At 38.4% G+C, this 16,179-nt stretch overlaps 1 protein-coding gene across 8 annotated transcripts in view; it reads right to left on the bottom strand.

The window, feature by feature from the left end:
- kcnc3b (potassium voltage-gated channel, Shaw-related subfamily, member 3b) overlaps positions 1–14,328 on the bottom strand; it is a 60,053-nt gene extending 45,725 nt beyond the window's left edge. For 5 of the 8 annotated variants that reach the window (XR_005624566.2, XM_039684734.2, XM_039684738.2 and 2 more), the window contains exons 1-2: positions 13,855–14,327; positions 3,093–3,761 (exon numbers count right to left, since the gene is read on the bottom strand). Coding sequence is in view for 7 of the 8 variants with exons in the window: in XM_039684734.2 (XP_039540668.1) it covers positions 3,093–3,710 (618 nt within the window). In the remaining variant the exon portion in view is untranslated. Of the gene's footprint in view, positions 1–3,092; positions 3,762–13,854 lie in introns of all 8 variants that reach the window. The other 3 variants (XM_039684732.2, XM_039684733.2, XM_039684740.2) reach the window with 2 other exon arrangements.
- Positions 14,329–16,179: the final 1,851 nt, after the last annotated feature.

Genomic DNA, 16,179 nt, shown 5'->3' with positions numbered 1-16,179 from the left:
GTCGGGCATCGGAAGCATAAAAGATTCATAAAAGCAGTGGGTTTATAGGCTATAAATGCAGTAATGGTGGCTGCTACTGTAAGGACAACAGCTGAAACAAAGACTGCTTGAATCTAAGAGGGCCTCCTGCATAATGCGGCACGATAACATGCAAAACACGCACAAATATGAGTATGGTGTGTGTTTGATGGTGATGCAATGTGTGATTCTAGGGGAATATCCTATTCTTTTTGACAGGCGGCACTCTTCAAAACTCATTTAACCAGCTTGGGTCAACTACTGAAATCATGCAACTTTCTCCAGTCATTGCAACAGTCTGATGATGATGATGATGATGATGATAATGCGAGGGCTTGGAGCCAGAGGGGCGTAAGTGGCTTTTAACAAACTTTACAGGACAGACAAAACTAAATTTTTGACCACACTTCAATCACCTGTATTATTAACCTTAAACCAGAAATATTGCAACCACAGGCATACTTACATGAATGAGTATTTAAGTAAAAAATGTATGGCATATTAACACAGTGAACATTTTCTCAAACATTTTCAAATTTAAAAAATAAGTCAAATACGCCTTTTTGTTGCTTTATGATACAGTTTGATCTCAGATTGGTATTTTGGCACCATTGTATAGAGCTCATCGAGACCTTTATTTTGATATAAAGAACTCATATTCGCCCAAAATGCCACTTACGCCCCACAAGCCCTCGATGGAGGAGCAAACACGATTACTCGTTTAGCTGATGCTTTTATCTACAGCGACTTACAACCTCAGGTTAAATGTCTTGATCAACACTCAAAATATTGTGGAAATTGTGCATAAAATGAATATTACTGGAGCACATTATTACAAGAAAATATTTCAGCCTTTCTACTTTCCAATGTCGTGTTCAATTGGATATTTTAATTAACACTTAACTGTCACCGTCCCACAGGTGGGACGTTTGCCACTATATTTTTAAAACAATAATATCTTAGTAAATACCTTAAATAATATTGACAAACTATATATCATTTGAAAGCTTACAATCTCTAGTTTCCATATTTGGTGACCGATTTTCAAAATATATTACAGAGGAGCCATAATTTATCAATATAAAACAATAATATTTTCATACTCATAAGGCGTGTTCAGACCTTTATTTTAAAATAGCAGTAAACATGAAAAATCATGAAAAAATGGTAGATACCTCAGTTTGTTTTCATGCCAAAAGTTCAAAAGATAGAATCCATTAAATTATTTTGGAAAAAAAAAGGTCTGAAAAGTTTGAAATATCAAGAAAAAAATAATAAATTCACCATTTGTGACGTGGCAGCTAGCTATGACTTACATGCGTGTTCTTTGTATGTGTTTCTTAGAGGTTCAATTCATATCAAAATCTGCCAAACTTCCCATGCTACTTCTGAGTAGGATCTCTACTTCAGAAATTGTATAAAAATTGTGAAAATAATGGTTCATATCACTCAAAACACGAATGGAAATGCAGGCGCCCTTATATGGGCATTAATGGAGTCTGATTGTGCCCTAGTGAAAAAGTTTGGTACTGCGCTCAAACAAAATCTCACTGAAAGCTCATTTTTTGAGATATCAACCTAAAATTTGAAACACAACTTGTTCAGATTTTTGGCTTTGATCTTTCTGCCATTTTAGAGTAGGCCAGGTTTTGAAAATATATATTTTAATGTAAAATATGAATAATTAATATTTTTGCATTGTACATTTCCATAAACTCAAACTTCTATAACTTTTTTTCTGTTTCACTTTCTTAATTTATTTCACTTCTACAAAAATCTGCCAAATGTCTTCTTTAAAACAAGACCAATCATATGTCTATATTCCAAAGCATTCTTGAATTACAACCATTTAAGTTCGAAATGTGCATTTTCATGTCTATTCAAAAAAGGGGGGGTGACAGTTAACAGGTTAAGCAATTTCTGAGTGAAAATCGTTTCAAAGTTCAGCGAAGGACAGTTTGTGATCCCACAACTTTTCAATTGCCAGTTCAGATCTTTAAATAGTGCAGAATATACGATTACTGCCTAATTAGCCATTATCTGACGCGTTTATTCAAAGCCACTTGCTATAAAGTCACTTACTGTACACTTATTAAGGGACGTATCTTTGCATAATGGCACAGTCCTTCAACTCTCATGGACGTACAAAATGTTCAGTTACCAACCCACTATAGGCCAAATCACCTCAAAGATGGTTAATAAACTACAAAATGCTACCAAAATAGTAACTTTAGCATCTAGATTTACTAATTAAGTAAAAACAAGCATACAGGCAAAATGACCTCCAATCTCACAGTCAACACACAGTTAAAAGTTGAGTTAAATACGATTAAGTATTTAGCATCCCTTGTGAAGGAATAAGAGTGCACAGATTTCTTAATTACTCATTTAGTTGATGCCTTCATCAAAAGTGACTAATTACTGGTTCAATCCCTCTGGAGTAACCTGAGGCTAGGCGTCTTATTCAAGGGCACAATGATATCTGATCAACGCTTATGGCGTTTGAACTTTCATGTTTCAACATGTCCAACCTTTATGTGAAACTCTGCAAGTAAGTACAAGAATTTGTCTAAAAAAGTGAACACTCATAAAAATAACGCGGGTTTTTACAGAGATCCATTCCGCTTCCTCAAAGAACCTTTCAGGAAAAAAGTTTTTAAAAGAACCTTTTTTTTTTCTTATAGTTGAAGAACATTTTGTTTTTTGATGAAACCCTCAATGGCAATGAATAGCTTATTTTTGCACTTGCAAAAGCGATGCAATAGAACCATAGGTTCCCAAAAGAATCAAACGTTCTTAAAAAGAACCTTTTTTTTCCATATAGAGTTCAAAGAATATTTTAATAACCTAAATAACTCATAAAGAACCACTATATGCTCAAACTCAAGGGCACAATCCACAAACCCTTCAGGTATTGGAGTCTAAAACCTTCAGTTACCATGCAAACTACAACATTTTGGGTCTTCAAAGAGCACTTAATCGGGTTCTAAATTCATGGATTGGGCAACACATCAGCCCACCAGTTAACCGAGTTAACGGAGCTGTCCATGCGTAAAGAGGTGCTGAACACTCACCCGCGCGTATTTGGATGAATAAGGGTCCTCGAAGAGCGCCCAGATCCGGGGTCGCCACACGCGCCACCAGCCCGCCTTCCTGTTGTCCTCCTGCAGGCACAGCCGCTTCAGGTCTCCGTCCCCCGCGAGCGCAGGGTCGTCGTCCGGTACCTCCGGCTCGGGCGTCTCAAAGCTGTCCAGCGCCTCCTCCGCGTCCCGGTGCTGCCGGTAGTTCATCCAGCAACACGCCTCCACATCGGTCTCGTCGATGCCCCAGAAGGCGAGCTCCTCCTCGAACAGCGGGCCGCACACGTCGTTAGGGCAGTGCAACTTGCCCGTCCGGTAGTAGTTGAGGATGAACGAGAAGACGGACGGGTGCCTGTCGAAGAAGAACTCGTCTGACTTCGCGTCGTAGTCGAAGTTGCTGAAGGCGTCCGGCTCAGTGAGCCACGACAGCCGCGTCCCGGGAAGCGTCTTCAGCGTGCTCCGGTACGTCTCGTGCCTCACGCCGCCGCAGTTGATGACGATTTTCTCGCTTTCCGACGGGCAAGTCATGTCGGCGCTGTAACATGCTTTGTTGGACGACTTGTTCCCACCCTTGCGCCCTTTGAATGAGGAGACACACACCGAACTGAGCATAGGGGAGGGAGAGGAGGAGAAAAAACGGCGAGGGGAGGAGAGAAGAGCGGTCTGTAGGGGGGGGGGCAGGAGGGAGGGGGGAGAGAAACAGGGAAGATGTTTAGTAAAGGTATAAGGAAGGGATCTTGCACATCATACGGGGGTCCCGCTATTGATATGCCAACAAATACTGCAGTGACATGAAGGTTGCCATGTGACCTTGTGTGGGGGGCAAAAGTTGCTTCATGTGTGCGAGCGCGTAATTGACGCATGACACCAGCATCAAGATTAAAGAATGCATGCATGTTATACACTCTTAAAAATAAAGAGAATGGTCCCGTCCTCTAATTTTTGGTTCCCTAAAGAACCTTTCAGTGAACCACTATTATAATGGAAAGGATCCATGGATGTTAAAGATTCGTTATCAATAAAGGCCATTTGCACAGTGACTGGTCTTCATTTAAAATCACAATTTTCCTTCAAATATTACAATTGCATGCGGTCTCTGAATTAATAATGCTGTTTAAAAGAGTTTAGCATCTCACACTGCAGGACTTCCCAAGAGTATTTCACGTAAACCAATCAACTACACACTTATCGACACTAAAATACAACCGCACAAAAACATTCAGTACGATAGACAGGGCTTTGACACACAGGACACATTAAAAAAACAGGATCATAAAAACAATTGTCCCTTAGCACAAGTTATCCCGAATGAGATTTACATCTATTCATCTAGAGGATGCTTTTATCTGATGCAACTCGCAAATCACAAATGCAAACAGAAACCATAAATATAAGAGAGAAAACGATAAGACAACAGAATTGATTTTTTCCTCTCTCAATACTTCAGTGATCAAATGTAAAGCATGATAACTACTGAAAAGGGTCATTTTAGTCATCAAAAAATCATTAATGCATGAAATCGCAGGAATATTTGTCTGTATTTGCATGTCTGTCAATCCATCATTCACACGTATTCCTTTCAGACATCCTTTGGCCCGCAACTCTCAAAGCTACGCCACTGAGGGCGAGAGACTATTGCGACTGATTAGAATTCCATCTGTCTCTCTTTCCCTCCGTCTCTCTATCTCTTTAAATGAAGCAGCTAATAAGTCAAGAGCTTCACTGCAGCTTCATTGCATGGAGGGAACGAGAGAGAAAGAGAGACAGAGGGAGATAGAAAGGTGCTTATTATGCACACACAGCAGTACAGCACTGTAGCCGAGCGTCACTGAGCAGGAGGGGGTGTGTGAGCGAGAGAGAGAGGGAGAGCGAGCGAGAGAGGTTTGGAGGGAACAGTGCAGTTTTGCTGCAGTAAAACCCTGACTTTGTGCATCTCCCTCTCTGTTATTGTAGTAAAGAGCTGGTTGATTTACTTGCTTTTAAAGTATTCCTTCCATTTTGCTCTCTTTCTGTTCCTATCCCATCTCCGTTTGCCCCCCTTACCTTTCTCCTCCTCTCCTCCCACACCCCATCCCCCCATCCCATGCTCTCCAAATCCGCATTAAGGAATCACAATTCACTGAGAACGACTCTGGAGTCCAGCATCACTTTTCTCTTTCCTACCACACCACCTCCTTTCAGCTGATCCCTTCTTCATTTCACAAGCACTTTCTCCTCTTTCTGCCTCTTTTTATTTATTTTTTTCTATTTAATCGCACTTTTCGGCAGCTAGAAACTCTACTCCTTAGTCACTTTCCTTTCTTTCTATTCAGGCATTTCTGGTGAAAGTTAGTCAACTCTCGCAGAAATGCACTTAAACAGCTTGAGCAAGAGGGATCTAGAGGAGAAAGTCAAGAAAGAGGATGGAAATAATTAAGGTAAGACTATTTACTTCTGATAGCGGATGTATGCGAGTTGTGCTGTTTATGTCGGTATAAGGTTGTGGTAAATTTAGAAGTAAGTGCATTAAGTTATAACTTGTTTTTAAACTTGAAATAAAACCAAGTACAGTAAAACAAAGATTATCGGAGCACCTTTTTACAAGAAAATACTTTCTGCTTAATTCAATGCATTACATGCTATTTCTTTGTAATTTATCTGTGAGCGAAATTTGTTTCAAAAAGATCTTTGTTTAATTGTTTAAACCTGACTAGTATTCACACTGATTGAGTTTAAAGTACATAATACTGCAAGTGTGTGTATCATATTGATTTTGTTGCATAAACACAGAGCTTTCAGATTAATGCTGGAAAAGCAAGTAGAGTTCAAAGCTGTTCAGGTGCATAAATGTGACTCTCAGAGAGCATGTTAATGGAATAATGCGATACTTAGACGAACTCAGAGGAGGGATTAAAGAAAACAATTAAAAAAGTGAGAAAATCAAATGCACAGATGGAGGAAAAGTGAAAAAAAAGCTGGCATAGAGGTTGAGGGGAAAGACATTAGAGCAAAATGAAGAAAAAAAGTTTGAAGATGTCAGCACCTCGGACAGCGGCGTCAGAAAACTAGACCAACACAGAGAAAAGAGGATCAAGAATGAGTTACGGGTCCAGAAAAAGTAAGGATTGGGCCCTGTGAGGTACTTTCAACCTATGCACTCAAAATATGCATTAAAAAGCATAAAAGACTATTTATTAGAATCAAGTATGGTTAAGTTAACATTAGGGAAAATGTTAAGAAATATTGATTTACTAAAATGTAAAATGACTAAAAACGTAATCCCTGCTGAAGTATTGAAGAATCGAGAGGGTTAATATTTGACTGCGCCGTGTGTGTGTGTGTGTGTGTTTGCAAGACAGGCAGCAGAACTGAGCTCGGCAGCAGTGGTGACGTTTTATTTCATTTATTTATTTATTTGAATTTTTTGGGGAAGGGAGAAGGGGTTCAAAAAAACAAGTAGATACAAGAGAAGTAGGTGAGAAAAAAAGAAGAGGGTTTGGCGTGAGAAATCCTGAAACACAGGGTGAGGGAGATGAGGTATAATTACCCAGCGCATTCACCCTCTCCTGTGTGTGTGTGTGAAGGCATGTGAGACAGAACCTGCGCAAAATAAGACAACACAATGAGAAGTAAAAATGCTGTTAGCACTGAGGAGGAAATGGAAGCTGAAGGAGAGAAGGAGAGGGTGAGCAGTGGAGGACTGCAGTGACGCTAATATACATTAGCAGTAACACTGCAGCAAGAGGGGGAGGGAGAGAAGAACAGATCAGGAGAGACCAGCACCGACTGAGAGAGGGGGGAGGGGACGAGAGAGAATTTAAAAGACTGGAGAGAGTTAGTGACTTACGTTCCTGTACTTGGGGAAAAAATGGAAAGCTCGTGAAAGAGAGCGAGAGATGGAAAGGGGGGCTGGAAAAGAAGGAATACGAGCAAATGAAAAGGAGATGATGAAAAAGATGAAAAAGAAAAAAAGCCAAATTGTAATGCGTTTAACAAGTAAGAGCCATAAAACCTGAAAACTGATTTTAAAATGTCCTATTATCCAGCCTAATATGAAAAGACAATTAGTAAATCAATTGTAGGTTGACTTCCTTAACTGCTTTTAAAACATTGCTCTGCATATTTGATCATCAGAACCAGCCCTACACAGCAACACTGCCTCGACCAATGGAGTGAGTTTGGGGTGGAGTGTCCTGTTTCTGACCAATGGCAGACAGGGGGCGTGTCATGGGCTGTTCGGAATAGAGTACTGCGCAGTCTATTGCATATTATGATTGAAACAGTCTATATATGCATTAATCAGAATAAGCAATTATTTCATCAATACAGCTAATTAGCATAACTGTATGCTGTTTACTGTTGCCAAGCAATGTGTCAACTAGTCACAGGCACGAGTTTATTGTTAGGGCCGACGGTTTCAGAATGTTGAGTCAGAACTGTCGATCTCATTAAGAACAGAAGAATTACAAAAATGAACCCGAGAAATTAAAATAGCCATTAAAAATAACAAAAAGATTTTTTTTAAAAATAGCACCCTCCCTGAGGCATCATTTACTTTACCTTATGTTGTTGCAAACCTGTATTACTTTCGTTCTTCTGTGGAGTATGAGAGGAGAATGTTGGTAAACAGGTTTGGTTCCCATTGACGCGCACTGTATTTTTGTTCATGCAATGAAAGTGAAGTGAAACACCCAAAGTGTTTGGTTATAAGTTCACAGAAGAAAAAGTAATACATGACTTTAAAGTTAAGTAAGTAAAATAATGACAATTTACATTTTTGGATGGACTATATTTGGCAGGTTTAAAATGTTTTCTTTTTTTCAGCAGGAAAGGGTACATAAAGGACAAAATGCAAAATTAGAGTAAACAGCAAGATAATATACGGTCACACTAGACTTTGAGCATTCAAAACTTCTTCGGACTCCGCGACTATCATGATATGACATCACTATATGAGGCGTCTATTTCATAAACATGAATTCAACATGTAACAAGAAGTAATACACTCAAAATGTAAAAAATATATCGACTTTACTGCAAAAATATTGTTCTTTTAATTCAGCCAAGAGGTCAAGCTTTAATGCATCGATTTTCTACCAGTCACATGTCTTCATGTGATGCGAATTCGCAGGTCAAAGGTCACCAAACGTTAAAATTGGAGCGCAGCGAAATGCGAAACTTTTCGCTTGAGCTTCCGGTGTGACCAAGCGGCAAGCTTCGTTTCTCTCTCCTGAATCCTACGCGGTAGTGACTTAAACTGCAATTCATAGACTCGCCACTAGTGTCAGGCTCCATCCCATTTACCCCACTGTTAAAATGCCCAACTTTACAGCAGAAAAAAAAATATGTGGTAACACTTTACAATAAGGTTCATTAGTTAACATTAGTTAACATGTACAATATGTGAACAATACTTCTTCAGCATTTATTAATCTTAGTTAATATTAATTCCAACATTTACTAATACGTTATTAAAATCAAAGGTTGTATTAGTTAACATTAGTTAATGCACTGTGAACTAACATGAACGCACAATGAACAGCTGTATTTATATTAACTAACATTAACAAAGATTAATAAACACTGTAACTAATGCATTGCTCATCGTTAGTTCATGTTAGTTAATGCATTTACTATTGTTAACTAATGAACCTTATTGTAAAGTGTTACCAAATATGTTTACAGACTGGTACAAAAAGTAGTTTTGGTCTATATAGCTAATTTTGCTCTTCATGACAAACTGTGAGGGGGGGGGGGGGGTATTTATAACTCATCCATTTCAATTATATTAAGCCTTTAAAGTTCTAAGTTAAGTTAAGTTAACCACTTTATTAATCCAACAAGGGGCAATTGCATTAGGGCAGTGACAGATGGATTGCCTCTACCATCACTACTAGTCGTTTGTCTACGGGCTCTATGGACGGCGGTATGTCCGGTGAAGGTGTAAGGATGCTCGATAACTTCCGCCGATCGTAGAGTCCAATGCAATACCGAGAATTTATATTGAATTTTATACTCCATGGTTATACTAAAGAAACGTTAGTCACAAAAACAGACAAAACAGACACCCCCCGTTGTGTTTATGCTTGTTTTTAAAATGATATTAAATAAAAATAACTATATGAAGAGTTCAGATGCAAAAGCCTCTAAGTGCCATTTGAAATTTTCTTCTAGAATGATCATTTTTATCAAGCTTGTATATTTAAGTTCAGTAATTTCAGTTAAATTGCGATGAGGATTACCTATTAATTGTCATTTAAGTGAAATTACTGAACTTGAATATAATAAGCTTGATAAAAATGATCATTTTAGAAGAAAATTTCAAATGGCATTTAGAGGCTTTTGCATCTGAACTCTTCATATATAAAATGACATCTAAGCGTATGAAAGTTTCGTTTCAAAGACGGGAGGACAGTAAATTTTGAAGACTGTAATCATTCGGTTTTCCTCCGCTTTATTCTCCCCAATCGGAAACTGAAGAGCATCCTTGCGTTAAATGTGAAACTTATGCATGCATATAGCCCATTAGCATCACGCCACCTCAGCTAATCCCGCCTCTTTGCCCATTTTTGGTTATCCCGAAGTGATGTGCTGCCAAGATGGCAACGGCCGGCTCTGCCCACTTTGGGCTTCAAAAATGCTCTTCAGAAACCTACGGGTGATGTCACGGACACTACGTCCATATTTGTTTAGCCTATGGGTCTGATCAAGGGGGTAATCCATCGACCGGAAGTTGAAGCCTCGCGGGAGCTGACATCTTGTAGCAGAACTTGCGTTAGCATTCCCATTGACTCCCATTCATTTTGGCGTCACTTTGACAGCGAATAACTTTACACCTGAGGCGTTTGAAGACCCCATTTGTCCTTTATTTATTTCTAAAGAAACACGACAATGTATAAATAGCTCCATTACCTTGTAGCTTATGTTATGGCCCCGTAGAAGCAGTTTTAGTGAAAGTAGGCAAACGATTGCTAAAAAAATCGCCAAAAACGGGCTTCAATCGTCTCAGTGGAGTTCCAATGAGATCGCTCTGTCCATTTCTTTTACTGTCTACGGGTCTGATGCATTCGCATCATTACACGGGCATTTTTTAATATAACTCTGATTGTAGGCTATTCGTACATGTAGGATGACTTGAGGGTGAGTAAATCATGGGCTAATTTCATTTTTGGGTGAACTATCCCTTTAAGTTGCAATAGGCGTGATATGCATTCCAAAACTCTCCTCATCTCATAGCTCCCCATCTACAGTATATTAAAGTCTGGCAGCCCCTCACATGTTCCCATCTGGTGCAGTGGAGCCCCATCAGGACATGAAGGGAACTGCACCGATGCAGAGTGCTGCAGTCGCCTCCCCTTTGCAGTGACACCACACACACACACTCTCTCTCTGTTCCCTGATCTGATCTTTACGGCAACAATTTCAACCATTCTATCGAGACATTCATCAAAAACGCACACCGTCCCATGTCTTCCTCTCCCTCCTTCAAAGGTCAAAACATTAGATCCACTGATGCAGAAAGAATTATGTGCAGACAGACAGAGAGAGAGGGAGCACGTTAAAAGGATATTTTCCCAGCCTGCAGTCTTATCTCGCGCAAGCACGGGGTATTTATTGATACAAAAATACTTCAGCAATAAAACCCAAAATGCATGATTCACATCATAAAAATCCTCTCGGATAGACAGGACATCACGTGACGCACTGGTGCTGTGTCTATTTCAGCAGCTGTGAACATAACACATCTCAGCAGCAGACTCCGTGATTGTGTGTGTGCGCACACGAGAGAGTCAGCGCGTCTCACATTTTCATTCAGCGACGTGCTACAGACCGCAGTGGAAAGCAGACTCCATATTGTCTGCTTCAGCTGCTGTGTGGACAAGCGTTTCCACCTTCCTTAAGGGCAAACTATCATTCTGAGCTACCTGTGAGCACACACAGCAGCCCATTATCCTCCAAACAAAAGAGCGCGCAACTGCGCCATTGGCTGCCAGAGGAGCTCTTCCTCTTTTTGGAAACGTACGTGTGCAGCACACTAACCTTTTCATTACATTTTACCAAGTAAACAGCTCGCAAACGTACTTTATGACTAGAAGATGTACATTTTATATGCAGGTTAGATTTAAAGTAAACATTTTAAACATTTTGCTTTGGTGATCATAAAAATTGAATTAACATTTAGTGTGGTTGAGAGGATGAATATTAATCCTAAAGTAACACAGAGAAGCAAAAATGTTAAAGTTGAAAATAGAATAATATACGTAACTAATAAATGCTACAGCAACTCCAACTTAATTTTAGGTTTCACATTGCACGAAATTATGTGTGCAATAAGTTATGACAACATGTTTTTACATTGCTTTAACTCATAAAAAAGATTAAATTTGATAAGTTATACAAGATTCAGCTCATTTAAAAAAAATCAGTTTAATGTAATTTAAGTTAAAATGACTTAAAGATTTTTAAAGAATGACTTAAAAATGACTTAATTTATGGCAGCAACTTCCTATCTTTCAGTCAGTGGCAAATAGAAGTGTGTATAAAACAGAAATCTAAACCTGCATAACCAGAGACTGGGAAAATATAAGGGATTACGAGAAATATGAAATGATTAAGAGGTCAAAGTTGCTAAATGAGTAAAGTGTATCATCTTACAGCAGTGTAACCCCTTCCTCACCTCTGCGTCTGAGAGCTCAGCTCTTTCTCAAGTTTAACAGCAATTACAGCAAAGTGTCTGAAGAGAGAGAGAGACAGCGAATCTATTAGCGGACTAGCACAGTGACATCATCACGTAAATGTCAACGGACCCGGTAGAACTTCACGAGGACCGACTTGACTGAAATACAGCCAGTTAACTTCGCAGAATACAAGATTCTTTACTGCAAACTTGCAAAAAAATTAAACTGAAAGGATTATACAACTTGTTTGGTATTACTGAATCCAACAACCAACTATGTTGAAGTGTTACAGTTTTGTTGCTAATAACTGCACTCTAAAAAATGCTGGGTTGTTTCAACCCAAATTTGGGTCAAATATGGACAAACCCAAATGTTGGGTTAAAAATAATTTAAAGTTTTAACCCAACCTCAACTTTCACTCTGAACTGTACATTTTTTAAATGCATTTTAACCCAACATTTGGGTTTGTCCATATTTGACCCAAATTTGGGTTGAAACAACCCAGCATTTTTTTAGAGTGTGATATATTGCTGTAACTTAGGTTTAACAAGTATATAAGATCATACTTGCTTATAAAGAACAATAATAATAAATATGACCACATCGTCTCAGCATTTCAGCATGTAATCCACTGCCATCTGCAGTATACATTACTTTTTAAACGGATCGACCCTAAAATCGGGATAATAGCAGACAATATTTTACAGATACCAATGCGAATGTCAAATCAGAAATGTTTCTTGATCAGCAAATCATCATATTAGAATGATTTCTGAAGGATCATGTGACACTGAAGACTGGAGTAATGATGCTGAAAATACAGCTTTGATCACAGGAATAGATTACATGTTAAAATAAATTCAGTTATTGTAAATTATAATATTTCACAATACTGTATTTTTGCTTCAAAAATTGAAGCTTCTGTGAGCAGAAGACTTCTTTCACAAGCAAACCAAAAAATTACTGACCATTATATTAATTCAATCTCACTTATGATTGTCCAAACAGACTAAAACATAAAAGCATATCTGACTGCTTATTTACAAAAGAACAGATAAAAGTGTGATCGAATTGGGAATAATATTGAAATACTTAGGCAATATCAATCACAACTTATTTTAAATCAATCAAGTGTAATTCTAAAACTGCATAAGTCATAAGTAGAACTGTATTAATAAAAGTTCACTCTTAAAATGCTGGGTTGTTTTAACCCAAATTTGGGTCAAATATGGACAAACCCAAATAATGTAATTTAAACATTTCACCCAATGGCTTTGTTTGACAATATTTGACCCAAATTTGGGTTAAAACAACCCAGCATCAGATGCTGCAATACATCTAATTCCATTCGCTCGGTGTGTGATTTGATTTAAGAGCAAATGTGTATGTTTAACTTGGAGGAATAAGGATATAAAGCATGTATCAGATCTTTCAATTATCAACCGGCTGTTCAGTTTTTGCAGCAATCATACCAAACCACTGGTCACTGAGTTCAACATCCACGAACAACTCTTTAATTATTTACACTGTATATTTATAAATAAAACCTGTTGCCTTCCATTTCTGCCCTCTTCCACGCTTTTATTTCACGAGTTCACACAAGCTCTGCTCTCTCTCAGTCTCACCCTGATTACTCATCCCTGCAGAAAACACATGACACGGGTGATCCACGTTCTGCCTTTCACTCGGGCCAATAGGTGAAAATGATCCCGAGCAATCCTATAAATCTGGCTGTGTGAGGAGGACGTATGCTCAAATAGACTGTGCAAAAACATGTGGACATGTATGTAGTGTGTCCCGCATCTCATTTCACACACACCTGTCCGTGTGCCTTGATATCCCACACAATTGCTGTTAATGTGTGGCCGGGTTCAGCATCAATGCATTCACCATGAACGCACCAACATTAACGCAGCACAAAAACATACTTGTTGAATGTTGAGAAAGTAATGCTCACCGAATAAAACATTAAACACTAGAGGAAACATATGATAAATAGACAGAAAGAAGAGAGTTTATTTAATCCCATGCATGCAGACACAATCTAGCCTACAGACATTTAGTGCACTACAGACATCTATACTAAACAGCATACTCACTTGCCCTGGGTTGAGTTAAGATCATATGTTAATCCATAAGAATAACCCGATGCTTTTCTCAGATCACGACATGTATGCTCCAGTTTTCCTCGAGTGATTTTAGTGCTGATAATTAAGAGTAGTAAATGAGATCATTAACACTAATGGAAACAACACACACTCTATTATAGTGTATGTGTTACACCTTCCTCCCCTTCATAGGCTGCTTGCACAAATAATTTCACCACCCTAATTTGATGTCCCTGCTCCCTGGCGCGTGCAAGCAGGTTTTCCCCGTGGAAGAGAAGGATGATGATGATGCTGATGATGATTTTTGCCCCGTTTTAAATCGCCCTCCTGACGTCTAATGCGAGCGGTTCATGTTTCAGACAGACGACACACACACACACTCACACACATTCACGCGCTCACACACTCACGGCTCCTGGCGGAACTGCACCTTGCTCGTTTATTTATTTAATTCATTTTTTTTTTCTTTCTTTCAGATGTCACGCGTGGGCGGTGGGAGGACTCACGCGAGTTCGGTAGGTGATTGTGACGTGGAGGGAAGGGAACGAAGGGAACGGAGATCGCGCGTGGAGGAGCTTCATCCAAAAAAAGACACAGACGTTCACAGACTGTAATAATGTGAAATATTTGTGTGTACAAATGACTGAGACCAGTAGTCATGGCTCTAGGAAAATGCGTCTATTTTATTCTACTTTTATATTTAATACTAATAAATAAAAACATTTAATCGACTTAAAATGTGTCAAAGCTTGTTTTCTCCTGCCCGTTCACTAATAAATGAGCTGTGACTCTCCATACCTGCTGATGTTCATGGACACAGCACAGCTGTCAGGTGAGAGATGAACAGGTGAGATGACGTCTGCCACACTAAAGTCTTCAGCTGGACAGAGAAATATTGTGAACCACATGAATAATAGTAACATTAAGACATTATTACTGCAATATTGTTCTGTAAAGCTGCTTTGAACCAATGTTCAGAAAACTATACATTTTCTCAGCTCAAATGTTGAGGTAAAAAGAAACCATTTCAAATTGATCTACACAGTATGTTGAATATTTTTCAAACATGTTTATTTGAATACTTACAGCTGATACTGTTAAAAATAGTATCTTGTAATGTTGTATCTTGTTGTAAATAGTTGTAATGTTGTAAATAGTATCTTGTTAATGACATTCATAGATGTGTTCTCCTGACATCTCGAGAGTCAGACACATTTCCATTGTGTAGATCCTGCAGTGAGAGACTCGCTCGACCCTCATAGCTCTCTATTATCTGTCCATCCATATAATGGCAGAGCAGATCCTCCTTATTCCACCACATGAGGCAAACAAGAGACAACTGTGAAGAAGAGAAAGAGAGAGAAAAAGAATAATTAATAAAGAAAAAATCCTGTCAGACATGTCATAGCCTAATAGAGTTTTACGTACAGTGAGACTCAGCCGAAGCATTAGAGTTAAAGATAATGTTTGTTTTGACTTGCCTTGCTTAGTTTCAGATGTTTTTAATATTCCTGCACACCTGAGACACCGATGGAAAATCCCATGTAAACCACTATTTAATTATTTTAAATTTAACATAATATGATTACTACCATAATTCGTATACATAAATCATTATTATATTTACTGTAATTTTAGAAATAAATAAATAAAAGTTAGCCTAACTTGTACAAATCGTGCCTGAAACTGTATTCGGCATGTTACTGCCCCCTACTGACAGAACAGACAACAGGCAAACTCTGCTTTAGATATGATAAAAACAAACAAAAAAACGACAACAGATACACGAAATACGTATATATGTATTTTGTAAATAATAATAAGACCCACATACATACATAAACGCTGCCGTTTGCTAGCTTTAATGATAGTGTGACGTTAAATATAAATTACGAAAATGAAACAAATATACACATTATATTTCTGAACGAGGTCCAGTGTCATGTATAACTTTTTATCAAATCAAAAAAGGTAATTTAAACATTTTATTGTCTGTGTGGTTATTATATGTAGATATAGCTTAAAATACGTATCAATTATCTGGCGAAATAAATAAATGCAATTCTGTTAACTAGTCAGGTGAGATTTTTTAGTTGGAAATAGTCTACGTTAATCACGTCAGCTGATCAGGTGACATTTCTTACGCTCTTTGACGTAAAATAAAAATATAGTTTAAAGTATATGCCCAGAAAAATCTAAATCTAGATGTAGATTTTATTCAGTTTTCCTGAATCTCACCATAATTTATGTCCAACTTTCAACAGGAATCCAGTGCATTCGACGTTGTCTCGCTCGTCACCGAGATACTTGGTGCAG

Source organism: Pimephales promelas, chromosome 22, assembly GCF_988280905.1.
Source record: "Pimephales promelas chromosome 22, fPimPro1.hap1.1, whole genome shotgun sequence".
Classification (NCBI taxonomy): domain Eukaryota; kingdom Metazoa; phylum Chordata; class Actinopteri; order Cypriniformes; family Leuciscidae; genus Pimephales; species Pimephales promelas.
Note: the sequence above shows the minus strand (reverse complement) of the source record. Positions and strands in the feature narration are given on the sequence as shown.